This window comes from Aquila chrysaetos, chromosome 7 (genome assembly GCF_900496995.4).
Source record: "Aquila chrysaetos chrysaetos chromosome 7, bAquChr1.4, whole genome shotgun sequence".
Taxonomy (NCBI): Eukaryota; Metazoa; Chordata; class Aves; order Accipitriformes; family Accipitridae; genus Aquila; species Aquila chrysaetos.
Window position 1 is genome coordinate 7,028,542 of NC_044010.1, and position 21,918 is coordinate 7,050,459.

Sequence of the window (21,918 nt, forward strand, 5' to 3'; positions counted from 1 at the left end):
CAACTACCAAAACATACCCTGTAAACCATCCCACTGCCCAAAAGACCATCTTGTTTTGCCCATGACGGTAACTGTTCAGTGATCTACCTGTCCTTATCTCGACCCGCAAGCCCTTCATGGTATTTTTCTCCCCCTGTCCAGTTGAAGGGGGAGAGTGATAGAGCGGTTTGGTGGGCACCTGACAGCCAGCCCAGGTCAACCCACCACACCTTCCCATACGAACCCCTCACTTGTTCCTAGAAACCCAGGCTTCAACCAGAAAGTTGCTCCCAAAGCATCTTAATGACATCTTAAATAATATTTGCCTACCAAAAGAATCTAGCTGTCTAACTTCTGGTTCCAAATTAATTCCTATAGGAATGGCAGAGACTTTTCATTATGACAGCTTAAAGTAGGACTTTTCTTATTTAGAAGACAGTTTGCTGTCTTCCAAAATCTCTATCCCATTGCATCTTTTCATTTTTTCACGTTCACGCAGCAATCATCTATCCAATAAGCCACATGTCTGCACATTTACACTGCCTTAGTTTCCTCTTGTCTTTGCATCAAATATGAGCACTATTTCTTTCACATTTGAGGCCTCATACTGCTTACATGTTGCCTACTTCTCTCTCCAGCATTGTATCTTAATCTCTGCTTACATAAACACCTCTTCTTCCTCTCCATGTCCTTGTCTAAAATGATACCTATTCACAAGCATTACTAATTCCTAGATCAATAGTAAATACTCAGAAAATAAACCAGAGTGTTACTGTGAATAGCATATTGAAAACCTCAGAACGGTGCGGAGGAGTGTCAAAATGTTAAACTGAATTTAAAAAATCAAGCGGGGAAAAATATACAGAATACCCTCCCACACAAAACTGTAGTCAATAAGATGATCCTGGGACCAAGATGAGCCAGCTGAATTTCTGTCTTACCCGATTTTCTTTATATGATCATTATCAGTCTTTTTTTATTTATTTAGATAGGACCTTAATTCACACTCCTCTGTTCCAGTGAACATCAATGCAGATCATTTTTGAACACCACTCTGATCAAACAAAATTACCAGAGCATCAGACTACAGTCATCAGTACAGTTTGTCGATGTTCAAACGTGGTGTGCAGTCCTAGTTCCTTAGCAGTTCAATTTCCTGCCAACTTTGATCTGTTTTCTGTCTTTACCTCTTATGTCTCTGTCCTCAGCGGTAATTATTCTGACTTGTAGCTTTCAACAGCTGAGGCCTTTTCTCTACTGCTGGCTCACAGAACTGTGCTGGGCAAGTGCTGTGACTTAAGAAAGGAAAAGAAACCCTGGGGAAACAGGTACAGTATTATTTTAAAAAAACCCACATAACAGTATTCTGAAAAAAACAAACAGTTTTTCAGTGAAAGATGTGGGCCAGCTTCAATTTCTGTATTATTTCTGTTGAAAAGTATGTAAAATAGGCTTTTCTTTCCCCTCAAAACTCAGTTTCTCCCCCCAGGGTCTGGAAAGCCTTGCTGTTCAAGATGAGAACTATGCTGCCGGTAGCTAAGTAGCTACTGAAGGGAGAAATCATTAAAAATGTCACTTACAGAGAAGACTTGAGACTTCTTTTTTTTTTTTAGGGAGACATGAGGAGGAATTTTCTTGGAGGCAGTGACAAAGAAGTAGCAGCAGCAGTAGTAGCAGCAGTGACAAATATGAAGAATAAATTTCTCTCTAGCTTCCCAAGACTAAGATTTCCTTTTTGATATTAAACTCAGTCTTGAACAATCTCCTCTCCTTTTACCCCTTCTGAGCTCTGCTGCAAGGTTTATCTTCACTCATCAGCCTCCTGAGGAGAGCCAATGAACGGAAGGCAAAGTTGTTCAATCTGTTTCCTCAGCGTTCGCCTAGGCTCTCAGCACAGGAAGCCTAGTGCTCTGAAAAGTCAGAAGGAGGAACCTCTCCAGCTTTGAGGAGCCAGTTGATCAGGAGCACACACAGCTAGAGGAGAGGAGTGGGAAAGGGGGAGAGAAAACACTGACATTGGCTGCTGAGGATGCACTGGCAGGCAAGAAATACTCCCCATGACCACAGCTAGGCTGGCGGCGGGATGGGTGAAGTGACGGAGCTGCCTGAACCATGAAAGCAGGAGCCGACATGAAGATTGCTGGGAAGACTGTGTGTGTTTTTGTGCTGCTCACCATCACCAAGGTCATGAGAACAGTAGGTGAGTCTAACTGGGACCAATCAGCCATCGGGATGGAAGAAAGTGAAATGTGCACAGATATTTTCTTTCCATAAAAGCTATTCGTCCTGCTTTGACTTTCTTTAATTGCTAAAAATTATGGACCACAACTAAAACATGCTTCCCCAATATTCACTCCTGCTCTTCTTTTCTTAGTGGTCACAAGGCTGCCAGGCATTATGCCTGTGACTTCTATCTAGGCAATTATTTAGTGACCCTTAGCTGGGAATGTACCAGTTGTCACAGATAACCTTTTTACTGAGACCTCTAAATCCACATCACTTGAGAAACTGATCCATTTGACATATTAAAAATATGCCCGGGAAAGTGTTTGTGAACTTGAAGCTTTTGGGCATGTGGTTTCTGCTGAAGAGAGGCTGCAGATACTCTGAAATGGGGCAGGGATCTCTTACGTCTTTCTGAGGAGTGGTGGAAGATCACTGATGTGCTGACAGTAGGAAGCAGTTTCTGGAATTTCCTTCTGAGGCTAATGGGCATGGTCAGTATCAAGAGTGGGAAAGGCTTTTGTGCCAAAGACAGTGGCACTCCTAAGCCCTTCTCACACCAACTTTTAGTGTAGTTGACTTAGTTTTCATATAGTTTAGCTACAGCAGTTAATGTCTCCCACATACTGTTCATTTGCATTTCTAGAGCTTGTGCTCTTCCAGACACCATGCAGCAGTCAGGGGACTTGGTAACGGGAACTAGGGATTTCAGCAGCGGTTCCAGACACCTAAACTGTCTATGTATAGAGGGACAAGGCAGATAGGTCTGTGAGATCCAAATTAAACTAGGGACATCTCTGAATAATAGGTAACGTGCATGTGTCCATTCTTATTATGGACAGGTAGAACTACACTGCATGGACATGAGTTATTCCATTCCACTTGGCCAGAAAATAAAAGTGGCTCCTTGATGCCATTTTGCCAAGCAAAACGGATGCAGTCATTGTTGGCAGTGAGGGAACACCCGTCTGTAATGTGTTTGGCTGATCAAATGAGGGATCTAAAATGGTTACCTCAGTGCTACCCACTGGAAAAAATTGAAATACTTCACAAACATTATTAAACTTTGCATTGGTAACCTCACAACAGGCACATTGGAGGTAAAAAGCCTGTCCCTATTCTGTAGGTTAAGAACTATCTCAGAATAATACTGAGGAACTTGCTCAGAGTCATACAGACAGATTATGGTAGCATCAGAGATGGTCTACATTTTTGAATACAGCTGCTCTCAAAAAGTAAAGGAGTATGGACACATCACAAAATGTTGAAGAAAATGGGGGAGACAAAGGGGAATTCTACTGGCAAAAATTCTTTTTAAAAATGGACTTTGCTGGAAATATTAAAAAAAATCCAATGCCAAAAAGGTTTTTTTGTTCACCCAAAAGGTAACTGGATTTTAACTTCTTGGTGTCTTGGTGAATCAATGATATTCCCCTTCAAAGAACACAGAAAAAGATGTTCAGTTAAAATCTAATTTCATGCTTGAACCTTCCCCTCCCACCCCAAATAAAAAGCAGCCCACATTTGATGGGAAGTTTTCAGCTAACACTGTACTTAAACTTGTTTCCTTCAATATTAGGGTGGCTGTTCTGAGCAAGATGTAGTGACAAGGTTTTTTTCTTCAGAGCTCACAGGCTAAATGTGTCAAGCTGATCCAATGTGTGTATTCTATCCAGAGAATTTGTGTTGTATGAAGGTCAGAAGGAACTATGTCTCCCCTTCTGAAGACTGGAGTAAGCTACTCTGAATGAAATAAGGTCATGCAAAAACTGTTGTGTGTAACCAGTCTTTATCTGCATTAGCATTTTCCTTCACATTTCCTTAGCATGTTGTTTTGTGTGGTTTGGTTAGTTTTTACAACAGCAGAAGGGGCAGCTCAGAAGAAAGGCTGAGGTCACTTCATGGTTGTCATATCCAGATCTGCCCCCAAGTAGAGTTGGATAAAATGCCATTGAAGCTGCTGGTGCATGATCTGTACTAACAATCCCTCTGGGACAATCCTCACAGTAGCAGTGGACAAGACTCAAAATTTAAATCTTTTCAGTAACACTTTGAAGACTTTCCTAGTTTAACTAAGCAGGCAGGACACCTCAGGTGGTTGTGTACATACTCCAAAGGAAAGGGGATAAGGGAGGGAAAGCTCTTCCATGAGATGTTCATGCAACAAATCTCTTTTTATTGGATTAATATTTCCAATGTTGGACTGTAAAAGTTCTGCATCTGCAGTTGTATCCTGTGACAATAGATACGACCAAGTGCTTCAGAGGAAGCTGCAAGAAATCCATTGTCAGTAATGAGATGTGATTCTCTATGGTTGTTCAGTTTTATCAATAGTAAAAAATTGAACTCAGTGGCATTGCATCAGTGCTGGAATTAGAGTGTATGAAGTGAATAAAAGTGAAGTAGATTTACAGAGCAACCTGGCTAGAGTTCAAGTTTACCTGCATACATAACTTTCTTGAATGCTACTGCTTTCATTTAGTTTCTTTCCTTAATACAACTTGTAAATTCTCTTTCACTAGTGTACTAGTGTTTTTTATTGCCTTCTTACTTTCTCTGTCCTAGTGTGTTGGACTGCTCCTGTCTCTATTGCCTCCTATTCTAGTTTACCATGGACTCTTGCTCCAGATACAAAAAATCATAGCCTAAAAAACTATTCTGCTAAACTTAGATTTGTCTCCATTTCACTATTTCTTTGCTGCTCCTTTGGGTCTATGTGCTGGAATCATTCTGACCTCCTTCACCCTAAAAACACCTGAATCCAAACAGCCTGTTTTTCTAACCTGAATGCTTAAAACAGAATTCTGTACTATTAAGGAAAAATTTTCTCAGAAGACATCTAAGTTGCCCTAGTACAATCTTCAAAGCATGTCCTTGTGACATTAACGTTTTACTTTGCTGTGGTCCAAACGCAATGTCTGAATGTGTCTAATTTCAAAACCATGGAAACAAGGAAGTTCAGTCTTGCAAGTTGACCACATACTCCATGACTACAAAGCCGGTTTTCTTTAACTGGGAATGCGCTTGTAGAAGTACATGCTACTTAAAACTCACAGCTGATATATTTTGTATTTAGAGGTACAATCATTCATAAGAAAGAAGTGTAGGGAATGTTCTTATGCTACCTTATCTTTGTATTGAGTAAGAAAATGCTAGGAAGAAAAGTACTATGCTAAAGCTAAGCACTAAACAAAGTATGACTGAAATTTTAACCATCTAAAAGTGAGGTCATAAGCGTGTTTTCACAGCAGTCCCTTATCTGCTGTCTGCAAAGTATGAAAAAGAGGGCATACAACCTACTGTTTGCAGTCAATGATCTATTTTGGTTTAGAATAGCAGGAAAATGCCACTTAAGCATAAATAAACAGTGCAACTTATTTTATTCTTCTTCTCATGAAGAGAGTAAAAGGCCAAGTTCAGCATGCAAAACAGAATATAAAATGTTCTGTATCTGTTTCTATACTGAAAAGTGGGGGGCCTTTGCACTTTGTAACCCATGATGTCACAGTGCTACTCTGAAAGAAATATTACCCAAGGCACTTTGGCATCCAGTGTAAATCCCTTTCCCCCTCAACCATTCCAGCTCACATTCTGCAAGGACAAAGATCTACTTACTTTGCACAGAGAATTTGCTATACCAAGTTTAAAGTTTACAGCCAGACTGGTATGATATGTGACAGCTTGTTAAGTTCAGTGATGATTTATTATCAGTTGAGGATTTGGCCAACAGTGTTTGTTCTGCAAGCTGGATGACTCTAACACATCATTTAAACACCAACTAATTCCTTCATTACAGAATTGTACCCATCCTGTTTTCTACAAAGTCATGTTTCTATCGAGACATAGCCCATTTACGTGAGGGTAGAAACAAAACCTCAGAAAGGACCCCTACATCACTGCATAGAATCGCCTTTTTTTGCAGGCATTGTATCATGCAACGCTTCTTATAAACAATCTGAGCACCAAAAAAAGCACACACCTTATTGAAAGGCTGGTTTTAATCCTGATTGAGGCAATATTCTCTATTCTGATTTCCAGAGTTTCCTAAATTTGTTGTACTACCTTTTTTTATTGTTACTACATTTTGAGCTGCTGAATTTCAGCACGTATCTACCATTCTACTCATCAAGGTCATCTGGTTCTTTTTGTGTGACATTTCCATTCTTTATATTAATGCTATACTCTTCTGGCTTTCAACAAATTTCCTCACAAACTCCTGATACAAATGCCAATGCCATTAGTAAAACCGTTAAACAGAATTACCGTAAAAATCATCTGCTGAGAAACATTATTAGCAAGCTACCTTCAAGCTGACACCTCCTTTTAACACTGCCTTTTGCTTTCTCTCCTTAATTCAGTTCTTTATCCATCATGTTTCCCTCCAGTTGCCCTTCTATTCCTCAGCTTAATTTATGATTTTCAAGAGGACACTGTATCAAACTGCATCTCTAACTAGCTGAGCTTTAACATCTTTACTTTGCCTTCAAAATCAGCTGTCTTGAATGACTGTGTGAAAGGATACTGGAGAAAGCTAAAGAGACTAAAAAGATCATAATAAAACTAAAAACTAGGAACTGGCAACTGCAAAGGTATATTCCACCTTGAATGGGAATACTGAAACCTTGGGTTCATTATTAAGTTCTGTCAGTGTGCTCACCTCTCTGCAACATATGAACTCATATTAAACTTTGCAATCTAAAAAAAATCCAGCCATGCTGCAGGCACTTCATACTGGAAAACCAGAGTTTACAATGACAAAGTGTATTTTTCTGGCTGTGTTTTAAGGTTGCTATTTCAGCCTGTATAAGACAGCAGGAAAGACATTTTTACTGCAAATGACATAGTAATGGTGGCAGAAAAGAAATGTGTTTAAAGGAGAACAAAAGAAGAACTTGAGTATGATGAAGAAAGGAATTTCTGAAGATAGGAAAAAAGCCTACATAGAATGAAATGGGAATAGGAGATATTTTCAAGAAATAATGACAAGTATGGGTAAAAGAGTGTGAATGGGAAACTAACAATAAAGGTATGTCTCTTATTGTGTCCTTTTAAAGATATGTCCACACTGATAAAGCTGTCATCGCAACTTCAAGAAACAGTCACATGAGCTCAGGCCAGCTAGTTCATGTATTTCTATCATGAAAATCAGAGTAGTCTAACTGCTTACTACTCACCCAACACACAGGGTTGGTTTTCAGCCTACACTCTATCCTGTGCTGTTGTGGCTACATTTTCACAGTCACAAAGCCACCATCTATAAAACTCTGTCAGTACTTTAGCAATCCCTACGCTAGTACAAAGCACTTCTATTTGTTTATCTTTCACTTCATTCCAGACAAGCCTTGCTAAGTGTCACAGGCACTCTGTGGCAGTAGAAGGGGAGAACAGATGCAGAGCTCAGCCTGTTGTATGTGGCCTCTTCCAAGCGTCCGGTACGGCCTTTTTGATTATGACTTGGTATGACTCATATAATATATTCATTCCAAGATACAGTTAGTCATTTACTTGTGGTATGTTCATTGTTTCAGTTCATTACACCTCTAATACATCACAATCTGCAGTGTGTTGGCGGTGGAGATGTGCCAAAATGCTGTGGTAGATTGTTACTGTAAGAAATAAAGACGCAATAGGATTATATCTGAGAAAGTAAAGCAGTCTCTTTACAGTGCGAAAAACTCTATAACAGCTAGATTTCTGAAGAAGCTGTCATGGAACCTGAGTCATTGGGGGGCAAGAAAAACTACTACTGTGAGTTAAAACCTGCTATAAAGAATAACAGAGGCTGGAAATCTTTCCTATTTGAAAGCAATCAAAAGCACTTTCAAGCTGTGTAGCTGTCTCTGATTTTGCAGAGATTCCCCTGAAAATTTTAGTGGCTTCACAATCAAATTTTCCTGTTTTTAAAATCTTTCTTTTTCCTTTTACTGTGAGAAAGTCTCTGAGAAACAGGAGAAATGACTAAATAAGTGACACTGTAAAGGAACTGGTGCAACTAGTTATCCATGAGAGCTGTCAGACACACTACATAAACCACGTTAAAAAAAACAGAGCAAAGTCTTTCCCCCAATCTTTTTCAATTACAGTAATCTTAGCATGACAACAGTAACCAGTGAACTCCTCAAATGAGTTTGTTTTTTCCTGAGAGAGGTTATGTCCATTTTCAAACGTGTTCCATAAAAGTGGAATCTGTCAGTGCATTGGAATGTGCACTCAATGCACTCGATTAGAGCTTGAGAACCTCCTCAGACATGGCTTAAAATCTTCTTCAACAGTCAAGGAGAGACAATGAGGGATGGCATAATATTATTGGTGTTATAATTAGATGAACATCAGAGGCTGGAGTCAAATTGGAGGACCTCAGTCTAAAGGCCTCCTACCCTGCCCACCTGTTAAATGAGTCTCCAAGGTGAAACCTGCTCATGATGGATTTGCATCCACAACCCAAATAGGATGGTTCAGCCCAGAGCTGTACAGAACTCCCGGAGCCTGACTCGCCTATTTTCTACATCAGTGTGACAGACAGCATGTAATCCTGGGCTCCTGAGCTCTGCTCCTTCTGGCTAACAGAAATTGCTATTTTCCAGAGTCCACTCATTGGTGAAGAATAAGACTGAAAGTTTATTTACAATAAATGTGTAGATACACAATCCTTCATTTCATCTCCCTTGTGTGCAATGAAATAGTTAACAGCACTGACATTTAATTATCGTCCGATGGTTATCACTTCACTGAGATGAGCTTGGTAGTTCACACCTCTTCAAATTTCTTGTTCTCTGCAGGCCCACAGAGACTGAGGCCTTTGCTGCACTGGTTATCCCCTTTTTAAGCTACAGCAAGCTGTCAGTTCAGCTCAGCTATAACACAGGATTTCACCTTGAGAGAAGTAGCAGTGCAACATACTGGCTTGTTACTGAGCCTTCGTTTGAATTGATAAATGCTGATGTGTATGGCATATAGGCCCTAATGTACTGGTCATAAACCAATCAGCTATCACAGAGGAAACTTTAGCAACTGACTTTAGCCATTTTACAGTATGAAAGCACCATTCCAGAAAACAGTGGTGCAGTGACAGGTCTGAACTAAAACACTTGCAGCACTGAACCTTTCCTCTTTAACAGAGTGGACTACTTTTGTCTGTTTAGCTCTCCTGCAGAGCAGACACACACCCTTTAGGTTTAGTGAAGTTCCCGGAGGGAAGGGGAGATCGTGTCTTCCTTCAGAGCTGTGGAGTACACACCCAAGAGTGCAGGCTGGGGCAGGCAGCATAAGGAGGGCAAAGCAAGCAGATGGGGAGACCCTGGCAAAGGGCTTGGTTGGAGCAGACCCACAAGAAGTTATGCAAGTGATGGCAAAAGGAGCTCAGAAGAGAACATGTGGAATCTGTGCAGCCTAAGTCACCGAAAGCTGGTGGAGTAGAAGAGAAGACTGGGGGAAAGAACCTGTTCTGTAGGGGCACAGAAAGCAGCGGAGATTTCTTTTCAGGCCTTTTTTTTTTCATGAGTATAGCTAGCAATTCTGTGTTCCCTAAAGAGCTATCACTTTCTAGCATATTGGTTTATGTTCTAATAAAACCTACTTTTAAAGACTAGATGGCTTTTGGTATGCTCACTAGAAAGAGAAAGCAGGGCATGTCCAACTTCAGCCCAACATGAGGTCCTATCAACATCTCCAAATTGAAGGAAATGCTATGGCTGACCAGGAAGGACAGGATAGGGATGAGGATATTTTCTATTTAAAGAACTGCCTTTGTGCTGGTGGATCCCATAGCTATTTACAGATTAATGCCTGATAATATACGTTTTGGACTCCTTTTAAATAAAGCTAAATCTGTGGTAAAAACCAGCAAGTATTGACATTTCATTAGACTATATTTTAGATTGAACAGAAAGAAAGGCAAATCCTCTTTTCATCAGAAACTGTTATGAAAATGGCTGACACTATTCTTTATGGTGTGGAAGCTTCTCATCAAGTATTATCCAGGCCCAGTCCTATTTTGCTTGTGAGTGACAAGATTTTAGCTCACACAGGTCAAAACCTTAAATTATCTGAATTTGGTACTATGCTCTGTGGTAAAATGAAGCAGAGCTCTCTTTTTGCATATGCTTTCTTGGGAGAATAGCAAGCATGCTGGAAGATTTCTGCACCACGTGATCATGTGAGTGAGCACCTATAGAAATGGAAGCCCTGTAACCATCCACACGGCTGACAAACAGGGCTAATGAGCAAAAGGCCAGCAGAACTATCAGCCTGGCTATGCTGGTTTTGGCACTCAGTGTAGAAGGTATCCACAGGACTCTGCCATCACAACATGCTTCCATGCCACACTGAACTGGCAGAGGATCAAAATAGGTGCAGGCTCTGCAGTTACGCCTTGCTCCCTTACCATCTTTTTTCTTTCTCTGCCTTCAACACAAAGACAGTCAGAGTTTTAGACAGTTCTTGGGAGAACGCTAACAGACTAACACGGTATTATATAGGATAAAACCTCCTCCTAATATTATATGTCTGTTCTATAGAGATAAAAACATATTCCCTGTTCTACCTTAAGAGGAGGTCTTCAAAGTCATTTCAGAAATACAAATTAACCAAACCTTTCAGGATTTTTGGCATACGCATTCTTCTTCTGTAAAAGAAGTCTAAAGAACATGTTTCTAGCAGCATGCATGAGAAAAGAAGCAAAGCAAGGAAGAAAGTATACAATTCATAGTTACACTAACGCCACTTACCTGCACTCTAGCAAAGAAAGAGGGCAGTAAAGTGAAAGTAGTTTAATTTTATTATGTTTATAAGGCCTCTTTACAATAGTAGCAAGGTGTATGTAAGGATACAACAAACAAGAAGTTTTTTTACTAATTAATCTACCATCTGGGGAAAAAACTCCTGCCTTGCTAAAAGCCTTCTAAATTAACGAGAAGATACAAGGGAATTCAGAATCCTTCTACAAATTTATTGTAAACCTAAAATTATACTTAAACATGATTCAGCAGATTTTAAGCTGACTGATGTGGCTTATCATTTGAAGTGAATGGTACCTGATTCATTCAGGGGAGAATATGACAGAAAGGCATAGCAGAAAGCACCACTTTCACTCCCTCTTTCTGTACAGTCTTGAAGTACACAAGCCATTATGTTGGGGAACTTGCACATTGCAATAGGTTGCTTAGGAGATGCAGAGTTGAAAGACAAGTAAAATGATACTGCTTTAATATGCAAATGAAAGTGTACACAGTTAAATATGCACATTGTCATTCCTGCCCAACATTTGCAAACATTATCCAAGGAAACCCCAGCCCCAACAGACAGGATGGTTTGAATGCTTAGGTTTGCTTAGTCATTTCCAGATGAGGTCAGCCATACTGATGACATGAGCTCTGAGGCTCTAGGCAGTGTTAAACTGGGAGAGGAAACACTTTGTTCTCCAATTTTCAGAGACATTTATAGAACTTACATCCAGAAACCATCATGAGACGAAAGGCTTTTTTCAGTTCCTCTCCTGGTAAAATCATCTGAGTTTAAAACACACACGCCACATTTTCTTGAAATGCCATTAAGCAGAAAGAATTTGTCATTTAAAAACATTTCCAGTGTAATAATGTATCACAGAACACTGCTGACAATTGAATTAAGGAAACAAGCATTTGTGGGGCTGGTGGGTAATTTGTGTATCAGAAAATGGTGTGAATAGATAGCACTTCTCTTCTTCAGCTGTGCTTGGAAACATTAATTGATGAATCCTGGCAATACTGAGCAGCAGGAAGTTTAGTATTATTTCCTTTATTTAATAAAAATGGGAAGTGGATGGCTTCAGTGAAATACTATCCCCACCTAATTTTCCTCTTCTAACAGAAAAAAAAACTTCTTTGAATTACACTCTGATTTCCATGTTATACAGCTAGAGTAACTAATACATTACAGCACGGTATGGTGTAGTGTAGCGTGGGGCAATATTGCAGCTACACCCCCTATCAATCTGCAGGAGCTAGGCCTAGGTTTGGAAATGTCTTCACCCAAAGGACACTTAATCATCAAAATGAAAAGGCAAAAACCTTTAAAAGAATCTTTAAGTAGTTAAAATGGAGTGAACTGTGTTTATCTTGCAAGTTAGAAATCATTTCTCAAGAACATAGTTAAACAGCAGGAAAACTGGTCGAGCTGGAATGGTTCATTCACCTAGATTCCAGAAGAAATATGAGATTTCAGGTGATATTAAGGTAAAACCAACTGTAGTTTTCTCAAAGAGGCTAATAGTAATGATTTGACTAATAATTTGAAGTCGATGCTCATTAAGACCATTTCTTATAGTGTTGTGAATGTTCAGGAACTGGGCTTCACATTGTGCCAGCCAGCAGAGGTAAGAGAATTCCAGCTCTGTCGGGGGGATAGAGAAACACAACAAAGTCAAGTCTGGTACCTCTGAGGAAGACTTTGACAGAGGTTTGATTAATCACGCAAAACTTAGGTCTTCTAATTCTTTGCATATTCCAGCTGAACTTTCAATTGCCTCTCTAGTATATCTGCTTGAAAGGTTTGGGCAGGGGTTTAACATATTTGGAATAATTTGGGAAAAACTCATTTGTCAGTACAAATCAGGTTTGTTAACTTTTGTTGTACTTCCAGATTAATGCATGGTTTGAGAGTAGTACTCTAATTTTCTCCTCACACACAGCTCTCAGAATGCCACCTAAAATCATTACTCAGCTCAAGGAAAGAGCAACTTGGGGTTCCACCAGAGACACAGAGCACTCAGAGATCAGTGGTTTACAGTCTGAAAGTGTAATGGTCACCTATTAAAAGAGGAAAGGAGTGAGGTGGTAAATGGAGGCTGGCTTGGACTACAGCTATGGGTATTATTCCTATTAACTCATTAATTGTGGCACCTAGGAGATTTTGAAAAAGACAGGTTGTCTGTAACAGGTCGTCTTCAGGTAGATATTTATACATACACATACACTGTGGATTTTGGGGGTTGTTTGCTTTTAATTTCAGCAGGACCCAGAGGACACAAAAGTCCCATTCCCTCACCTACTCTTCACACTGGTTTACAACCTGTGCCTCAGACTCTTGTTTTCTCTCAGTCTCAAAAGCGCGTCACAAAGGAGGGTGGGCTGCATATGTAAGTGTAGGCAACACTAATGCACATATAAGCAATTCGTCTTGAAGAACAGTTACAGGTAACCTTTCTTTCATCTCTGAGTGCTTGCCCACATGTACCTTTACTGTGAACAAAACCTGTCACAGAATACTTTATTAAGGAAAAGGTCCCAATTTGACTAGTTGAAACAAAGCAAAAGAACTAACTGTCCCAAAGGTGGCATCATGTTGAGAGACTTCAATGGTCAAAGCAATAGTGAAATGAATCTTGGGGTTAGAAACTTCACCCCTTGCATGTGTCAGCTGAAGACACACGCAGATGAGGGGTACCAAATCTGGTCAATATAAAGAGTGCAAGCACAACTTACGTTCAATATGTGCAAAAAAGAATCAGCCCTGAAAGCTTGTGGAAAAAGAAAACCTGGGCAAATTAGTTTCTTGGCTAAGAAGAAATTCAGGGACACATAAGAAAAAAATAAAAAATAAAGGCAATCCTGACGGTGTAACTTGTCTTGAACAAACACAGCACACAGAAGAGCCATAATAGTGATCTGGCTCTCCACCCTTCAATGGCCAATATGGTAACTTTCAAAAAGGAGAAGAGGAATAGATCCAAGCTTTTCCATGCAGAAATCTAGCTTCAAGTACATAGTTCATGGATCATGAAAAGATAAAGAGAGGAGGTATTGTGCCTGACTCCAAGCAAGGGTCATCTTTTAAAACCCAAAAGAAGAGTCACTGTCATAGAAAGAAAGAAAGAAAGAAAGAAAAAAAAACCAAACCATGTTTCCAAGCAAATGCAAAACAGAATTCAAGAACAAGACATACTCACTATCAGAGAGTGAACACAGTTGATACATCAACTGAATAAAGTTTCTCTGCAATCTTAGCCTCGCAAGCAAGAGGCCCAGGGATATGGGCATATTTTACACCTTCATAGCTGCATGCCTAGCACAAAGATGGGTAGGACTTACATTCATGTCCTGTAGGGACTACTGCAGTAAAAGAAGTACAACCACAGTGTGAATACATATGTACACATCGTGTACACTCGTAGTGTGAACATATGTGTTCACAAAGATTCAGAAAATGAAGACACCCCTGAAACATAAGGCAAAAACCTGTCCTCCTACACAGAGCTCCAGCATTGTTATTTGCGTTGTGGTCATGTCTGAGAGGTGTAGACAAGGCCTTTGCCCATGGTGTTGGATTTTGTATGAATGCAGAAATAAAAGTTGTTCACTTTGTTGGTAGCAACAGTTCCAGAGAAAAGTCATTATCCTGTGGCTAAACCCAATAATCAAATTTCTATCATTTCAGCCTGTAAATGGTAACAGCCCTGTGAGCAACCCACTGGAGGATTTGCCAATAGAAGCACACTATTCAGATGCTGAACTGCTTAAGACAATGGGGACGAGTAGGGTCTTCCTCCAATATCTGTCTTATCCACTAAGATGAGCCGCAGTGGGAAATTTGTTGTGCATATTGAGGGGGTAGGCTGTGACAGGCCACTGGCTCCATAATCCACAGCTGTAATACAAGAGGACAGGCAATTTGCAGATGAGCAGAGACACGGCCTCATGCTGGCGCGTAACAGTGCAGACATTTCTCTGTGAAGCACAGACCAGAACTCCAAGGCTATGAGTGACATCCCTAGGCACCTTCTGACACATCCTTCTCCTTCTTTCTCTCCTTCAGGGAACAACAGAGTGTCAGCGACAGTAGGTAACAGCTGTGTGCTCACCTGCCCTCCCAAATCAAATATAACTATGGTAACATGGAAAATAAGCCCCAAGGTTGGAGGCCCTTGCACCTTGGGCTACAGGGCTGATCAGAATAAGACAGACAGAACAAACTGCAGTGACAGCATGAACTGGAAATTCAGACCAGATCGGGATCCTGCCCTTGAGATATGGCAAGTAGGAATAGACCATGAGGGAAACTACACCTGCGAAGTAGTAGCAACAGAAGGGAATTTCCACAAGACGTACCACCTGACCGTGCTAGGTAAGGGACTCCTTCCTCATTTTACAGTTCTCCAAAGCACCACATCTGGGCTTGGACATACAAAGCTCCTCGCCCCATGCACTGGAGGAAGTATGCAGAAAGAAGAGGAGCTTTCTTGCTGGGATAAACTGTCATGCATTTCATTGATAGTAGCTCCATTTCTCCCTTCTCCCTTCTCCTTATTTCCCAAAACTCTTCTCCCTGCTGCTGCCCCCTTTTCCACTGTCTAGTTAGAAACAACAGGTGTGAAGCAATTTCCAATATACCAACAGAGGATTCTGCATATGCTTCCAGTTATCCTGTAGAATCAATCATTAATACCCTAATTTAAGAGAACTAAAGCATGTGAGAGTACCACTTCCAGGTGCTGAGATACTCTATCAAACATGGGATGTTCTTATCCAGACAGTAGGAATGGACCCATTTCCTCTTACGCTGGCATTCCAATACATTTTAAACCATGTGTGTGATGGCTGCTTAGGACAAAAGTCTAATTCAGCCCTGTATTTGGGATAATTCCCCACTGCCATCTCCAGGGAAACCTTCTCTAATGGTACATGGCTGTGGTAACTCACCTGAATGGGGGAAGAGTTGTCCAAAAGGAAAAAAGAGGCACGATCTTTGTCTCTTGTGTCTCTCTCCCATGCCACTGTAACGGGACGGCACCTCCAACCTTATTCTCCTCTTTTCACTGTGTTCATTCTGGGTAGAGAACAGAAACATCCTATCCCAACGGTGGCCAACTAACTCCATGCATCTCCCCTTCCTGGCGCTTTGCAGTGCCCCCAAGGCTGACCATGTACTGTGATGACCACGGGAACCCCGTGTGCAAGGCAACGGCAGGGAAGCCGGCTGCCCAGATCTTGTGGGTCCTAGAGAGCAACTCCACCCCCAAGGAAGAAGGCCATGACAACGGGACAGTGACTGTTCTCAGCACGTTCACAGCATACAGCACCAACGTGACTAACACAACCTGCATTGTGTCCCACCCAGCTGGGAACCAGAGCATGACCATAGCCTGTCATCCCCCAGGTAAGCTTCCCTTTGTGCATTCAGCATTCAAAATCCTGGTTAGCCTGCTGTGCACACTGTTGTTCCTTCTAGGAAGGAAAATGTATAAAAGCTATAGAAACCTTCAGTGAAGTCATATATAGACAAGAGTACCACCCCCAACTACCTTTGCCCAGAAACATCACCAGCTTGTTTGTGTTCTAGACACTATTTCCTAATGGATTCTTCCCTAAGAGGGATATACATAAGTGTGGTAGTATTCTTTGGTAGTGGAAATGTTGCTGGAAACAGAGACAAAGCAGTCATGATCTTAGTGTTAAAATAATCACTTGGAAGCAGAACATCAGCAAAATTTTTTTAGATGCAGATGTAAAGTCTCTTGCTCAGATCATGGTAAGAGAGAGAAAGAGAACTAACTCTTGTGTGGCCAGCAGAAACAAATAAATCACTTCATTCTGAGTTGTGAATGTCTGACACTGTATGACATTTGTTTTCTGGTTTTTGCTTTTTTTGTTGCCTCTGAGAACTACACATGAGTTGCAGTACTGAGATATGCTGAGTCCCTGAGGGGAGCTCAGGTATGGCTTAGTCATAAAATATCATGAGTGTCCACTGTGGGATTTGTGGGATCTGCTTTTGTCTCTGACACAGACTCCGTTTGTGTTTCTCAGACAAGTTTCATTACTGGCTTTCCCTTCTCCTGAAGCGGACTATATTTATTTTACAAGCATGCTGAAAATGTGTGTATGTGCTAAAGTAGCTTTAATGTTATACTGAAATAATAAAGAAACTGAGCAGTAAGAAGATATAACTAAGACTAACCCTTTTTCTTTAGACAACAATGGCTTTATCCTGCCTGTCTCCATCACTCTTTGTTTCCTGAGCATTATCATCTTCATGGCTGTCATTTACTATTTTAAACTCCACAGTGACAGGTATGTATGATAGCATGCTAAGGAAAGATTGTATAGTGCTAGAAGAAATCTTTAAGTACTGTTTGTGTCTTGAAATTATATGATTCTGTCAGTCCGTGCTGCTATGAATAACTGAATTAACTACATCAGGTATTTCTATACTGCAGACGCTGTGCATTGCACACATCTTCACTGAATAATGCACCTGAGTAAAACACAAATGGGCAGAGGTTGGCAGAGGATCCTCATTGCATTGCCTGCTAAATAAAAGGGGAGCTCTTCATTCTAATAGGAAACTGGCAGAGTTAAGCTGTTCTTCAGATACTGTGATAGTCTGTCAGTGTCTCTCTTGTTTAGATCAGGGGGTTGGTTCTGCTGCCTAATAAGTCCTATCAAGTGCCAGAGGACTGATTGGTGCTATCCTGCTGTATCAACACAGGACACAGCAGACTGTATCTCTATTTATAAAAAAGCTCTGTGGGTGAAGCTGGACTCTAGCCCCTTTAGGATTTGCTGTGGAGAAAAAAGCAATTCCAAGGAAAAACTACAGAAAATATTTGTGCAGAGAAAGGCTGAATTAGCACCTGTACTGAAAATCTCAGCTATGTTCCCTTCTTCCCCTATTCCAAAACTGTTTTTCTCCCACACCTTCTCCCTCAGAGCTGACAAATTAGTTTAATACAATTTCACTAAACTCAAATAGTACATCCTTCCAGAGGACTTTGATTTTAATCTTCTGCTTCCGCTTTGTGCTTAAGCTCCAACAAACATGAGAAAAGACCTCCAAAGAAACTCAGGGTGCCATAATTTCAGGACCAAAAGTCAAGGAGAGAAAGACATGAGAAGGCTTTTTGGCTTTACTCTTGATGACATGAAAAAGAAATGTTTTATAAGCTTGTGAGCAGAGAAACCAGGCTGTGATCCAGCCAAACTTAGGATTAAGGAAGGAATTTGCTTTAATAATTGTTTTCTTTTTCACAGACTGTGCCTCAAAACCAAACCTCCTGAAACTGCTCCTACACATTCCCCACAGGTAAGGAGAATTATGCAAATTAGACCATCACCAAATCAAGGATCGTCTGGTAGCTCTGCAAACAGAGTCAGTAAAGGGAAACCATTAGATTTTTACTCTCTGCTTTCAGTAGGTGCTACAGTGTCGTATATGTTTGCTCTTAGCTGTATCTCAGGACAAAACAAAACCTATCATCACCATAATTTTGACTTGGAGCAAACATTAAAGGCATGTTCCAACAGCAAAGGCTCAGCAACTGCCATCCTTTATTTTAGCAAGGAGTCCCACCACATCTCCCTGATGTACGCTGACCACAACTGCTGTACAAACAGTACTCAGGAAGGGAGGCAGTATCATCATTTGGGGAATATTAAGAAAGCTATTAGTAAGCAAGCATGTTACTTGCTCTTTCTAGAGAATTAGACTCTAATATGCTTTTTTTCAGGCCAAAATAAGTGGGGTAGAAGGGGAGAAAAAGGAGGCAGGTGAACCAATACCTCACCTTTACCCTCCAAATCTTTGACAGAAAAAGCAATGCATGTTCTTTGGTAGGAAAAGCAATAGAGCGTTTTTTCTTGAGTCCAAGAGGAATAAATATGGGAGCACTATTTCCCAGTTACATTCTTCAGTCCAGACAAAAGACTTGCAGAGTCTTGCCAAACTAAACTACTCCTTGTATTTACAGTTTTTGGTTTTGTTTTGCTAGGATGACACAATGGAAGTGGAACCTTATACTACTTATGTGCAGAAGGAAAACGTAATTTACAACTCAGTGTCTGATCTGACAGTGGGGCAGAATCTTCCACAAGGACTGTCACCAGCAACATGAATGGTTCAACAACACTGGGAAGGGAGAGAGACACTTTATAAAAGACTGGTTATAGAAAGAAACTTCTCAGAGGATTTCTTCAGATTTGGGGGCAACAAAGCTCACTAGGTCTGTTTAAACACCTGTGCTTGCTGATGAGTCTCTACAGTTCTTTTTTTCCCTGTTTTGCCTTCTTCATTGGGAAAGGAAACAGGTTTCCTGTTATTCCTTTGGAAAATGTGACTGACGCCATGCCACAGTTTTTCCTGGAAAAGCTGTTGTGATCAGTCTTCCCTTTGCTGTTCTTGCCTTGGAGATCCTAGTTTTGTCAGTCAATTCTAGGCATTACTTTGATGCACTTGACACTATGTTGCACACATTTGGGAGATGGGAGGAGTGTTTTGTCTGAACTAAACGAACACTCTTCAATGAACAGCCACTTTTTTCTAATTCACAAATTACTAACATAGTGGCCTGAGTACTGATCATGACAGAATAGCTCAAACGGTGGAAGATATTGGTAGGGAAGACCTTTAATTCCCCAGTTCTGAAAATGGAAATGAGTGATGAATTTAGAAGGTCATCCACTAAGAAAGAGACTTCACTAGCACGATTAGTTTACTTGTTGGGTTCATATTCAGTATTTCCACTAAATGTGTTCATTCTGTATTTCAGATTGTTGTTATGATTACTTTTCCATAAGATTCTCTGAAGATATGGTATTCCTCTCTTTCTTAAGAGTATTGGCATTAAGATACTGTAAAAGAATTATGTTACTCAAATCCGGTAAGCTAGTTTTAACAGAAACAAACATCAAATATTTCACAAAATGAAACAAGTTCAAATATATCTTTTATAACTGTGCAATAATGTACAAAAAAGATAAAATGCTTGCTAATTCTAGTCATATTTATTTTAACTACCACAACTGAAAATTTTTTTCATTCATATGTCTACATGTTTTATTGATATTCTTTTAAATATACTTGCTAGTTCACTTTTTTGTATGTAAATTAGCTTATATATCTTAATGTGTCTCATGTTGAGGTGACTTCTTCTCACCTTCCCAAAACATCCGTTTCTGTATGTCATTTTAGAATGGAAGGGATCAAAGCTGAATATCAATCAGCTACACACAAGTTTCAAAGGAACCTCAGTTTCCAGTGACTTACTGAGGAAGACAGGCAGTCAACTCAGTCATAATCCTCTGAAATTCCCCACTTAAAATAGGTGTAATATTGTCCAATGATCTTTCTTCCCACCCTAAACCAGAGTGCCATCACTTCTTAGACTTTTTTTCTGTGGACTGGAAAGTCATTTATGTTGTTCAGTGTCCATAAAGTGGGGTTCATCCTATGAGACAGCAGCCAGTTTATATGTAATATATTCTATTTACATAAGTATAATACCTGCTAACCTGCTGTCTAGCTGTAGGGTTTTATGATCCTTTACAGGCCTATTACACTGGACTAAATAAGGTATGGGATGTTGCTAAGTTGCTAACTGGTTGATTATTTCCTTCGTCCTCTACTTTGTTCCACATTTAGACCTGCTATGGGCAGAAAACAGGATTTTAGCTTGTGACTGTGATAAATAATATGAGTTAAGAGTCTTATGTATACACACATATACAAATATGCTCTTCGTCCCTAGCAGCACAGAAGGTCTAGACCAGAAAGTCCCTTCCTGCACTCCTCTTTCTCCATCACGGTACTTGCTACTTCTCTTTGCAATGTGCTGCTATTGTGCTGCAGTCATCCTCCATGCAAAATGCTGTGTTGACTGTCTTCTTAGTGGTCAGGCAAGCCTGCCCTCTAAACTCCCCAGCATGTTGCAAAGTCACAGGAAGAAAGTCAGCAGCTTTTTGGCTCCTCCCATAAAGAAAAGTTTGGGCTTTAACCACATTTACCAATGCTATCTCTTGCTGCAACATTTGATTTTGCTAAATTTGTATCTCCCACTTTTACTGCTGTATTTTATCTTCACACACATTCCAGTCTCTTGACAGTTTACAACTGCCACTCCTGCTCCAATCAGCTAATAATCATGGTTATCTTATGACTATAGAGAGTCCTGAGCACTGAGCTTACATGCACAGCAAGTCAGCGGATTGCGTGCTGTTGTGCATCTACAGAGCAGCTGTGCACTGAAGTGCTGCAGGCCTCCTTCAGACTAAGGGCCTGTTCTTTAAGATGGCACTGGCAGTACTAAAAAATGGGTGCACTACAAATCCTGAGACTGAACATAGCTTTTGTACATACATCAACTCCTGGGCTTCTCTAACCAGAAATTATTTTGTGGGAACAAAGTCAACCCGCTCATTACCCATTACAGCAACACATAAGATTTCATTAAATTGCAAATTCTAGCAGAAAGGTCTTTATATCATCACTTACCTGCTTCAAACAGCTTTCCTAACAACAGAATCCATTAAAAGTGGTGTTTCTGCATCCCAACAGGTTTCGGACTTACAACTACATTCTTCTGCCAGTATCACCTACTTGTATTTGTGGTTTGCTCCTTACCGTCTGGTTTGTAATCTTGCTGTCCAGCATAGACCTTCTGGTTCAGTGTGTGACTGCTCTGTAGTTCTGCCCGGCTTACTTCCAGTTATGAATTAAAATGACTTCAGTATCTTTTATTTTCATCCCACTGGCAACAGAAATTTAAGTTTTCACATTAGAGCTGGATGACTTTCACATGAGCATCGACATAGCCAACTACTCCTAGATGTAGCAGGGACTTCCTCATACAAATCTAGAGAATGAGTGTATTGGCAAGGTAATGCTAAATAAATGTTTTTCAAAAAACATTTTTTAAAAGAAATAAAGTAAAAAATCTTTATAAGCCGAGTAAAATGATTCATATTTAAC

General features: G+C 40.3%; 1 protein-coding gene across 6 annotated transcripts; it reads left to right on the forward strand.

The window, feature by feature from the left end:
• Nucleotides 1-1,868: 1,868 nt before the first annotated feature.
• Nucleotides 1,869-21,692, forward strand: LOC115344116 (cell surface glycoprotein CD200 receptor 1-A-like). 6 transcript variants are annotated; one of them, XM_041124947.1, is made up of 8 exons: nt 1,869-2,179; nt 6,988-7,228; nt 7,538-7,659; nt 14,992-15,300; nt 16,081-16,332; nt 17,147-17,246; nt 18,207-18,258; nt 18,944-21,692. In XM_041124947.1, the coding sequence occupies exons 4-8, from the start codon at nt 15,063-15,065 to the stop codon at nt 19,064-19,066; spliced, it is 765 nt and encodes a 254-aa protein (XP_040980881.1). In that variant the 5' UTR covers nt 1,869-2,179; nt 6,988-7,228; nt 7,538-7,659; nt 14,992-15,062; the 3' UTR covers nt 19,067-21,692. The 6 variants fall into 6 exon arrangements, 5 of the variants coding, with proteins under 5 accessions (XP_040980881.1, XP_040980880.1, XP_040980882.1 ...); XM_041124946.1 differs by having other exon boundaries at nt 7,538-7,634; XM_041124948.1 differs by lacking the exon at nt 7,538-7,659.
• The last annotated feature ends 226 nt before the right edge of the window (nt 21,693-21,918 follow it).

Excerpts from the sequence above, each read along its gene's own strand:
- LOC115344116 (XM_030021032.2), top strand. The coding sequence starts at position 2,092 with ATGAAAGCAGGAGCCGACATGAAGATTGCTGGGAAGACTGTGTGTGTT. Across the intron at positions 16,333-17,146 it reads CATAGCCTGTCATCCCCCAG|ACAACAATGGCTTTATCCTG; the intron begins GTAAGCTTCCCT and ends CTTTTTCTTTAG. Across the intron at positions 18,259-18,943 it reads CTCCTACACATTCCCCACAG|GATGACACAATGGAAGTGGA; the intron begins GTAAGGAGAATT and ends TTGTTTTGCTAG.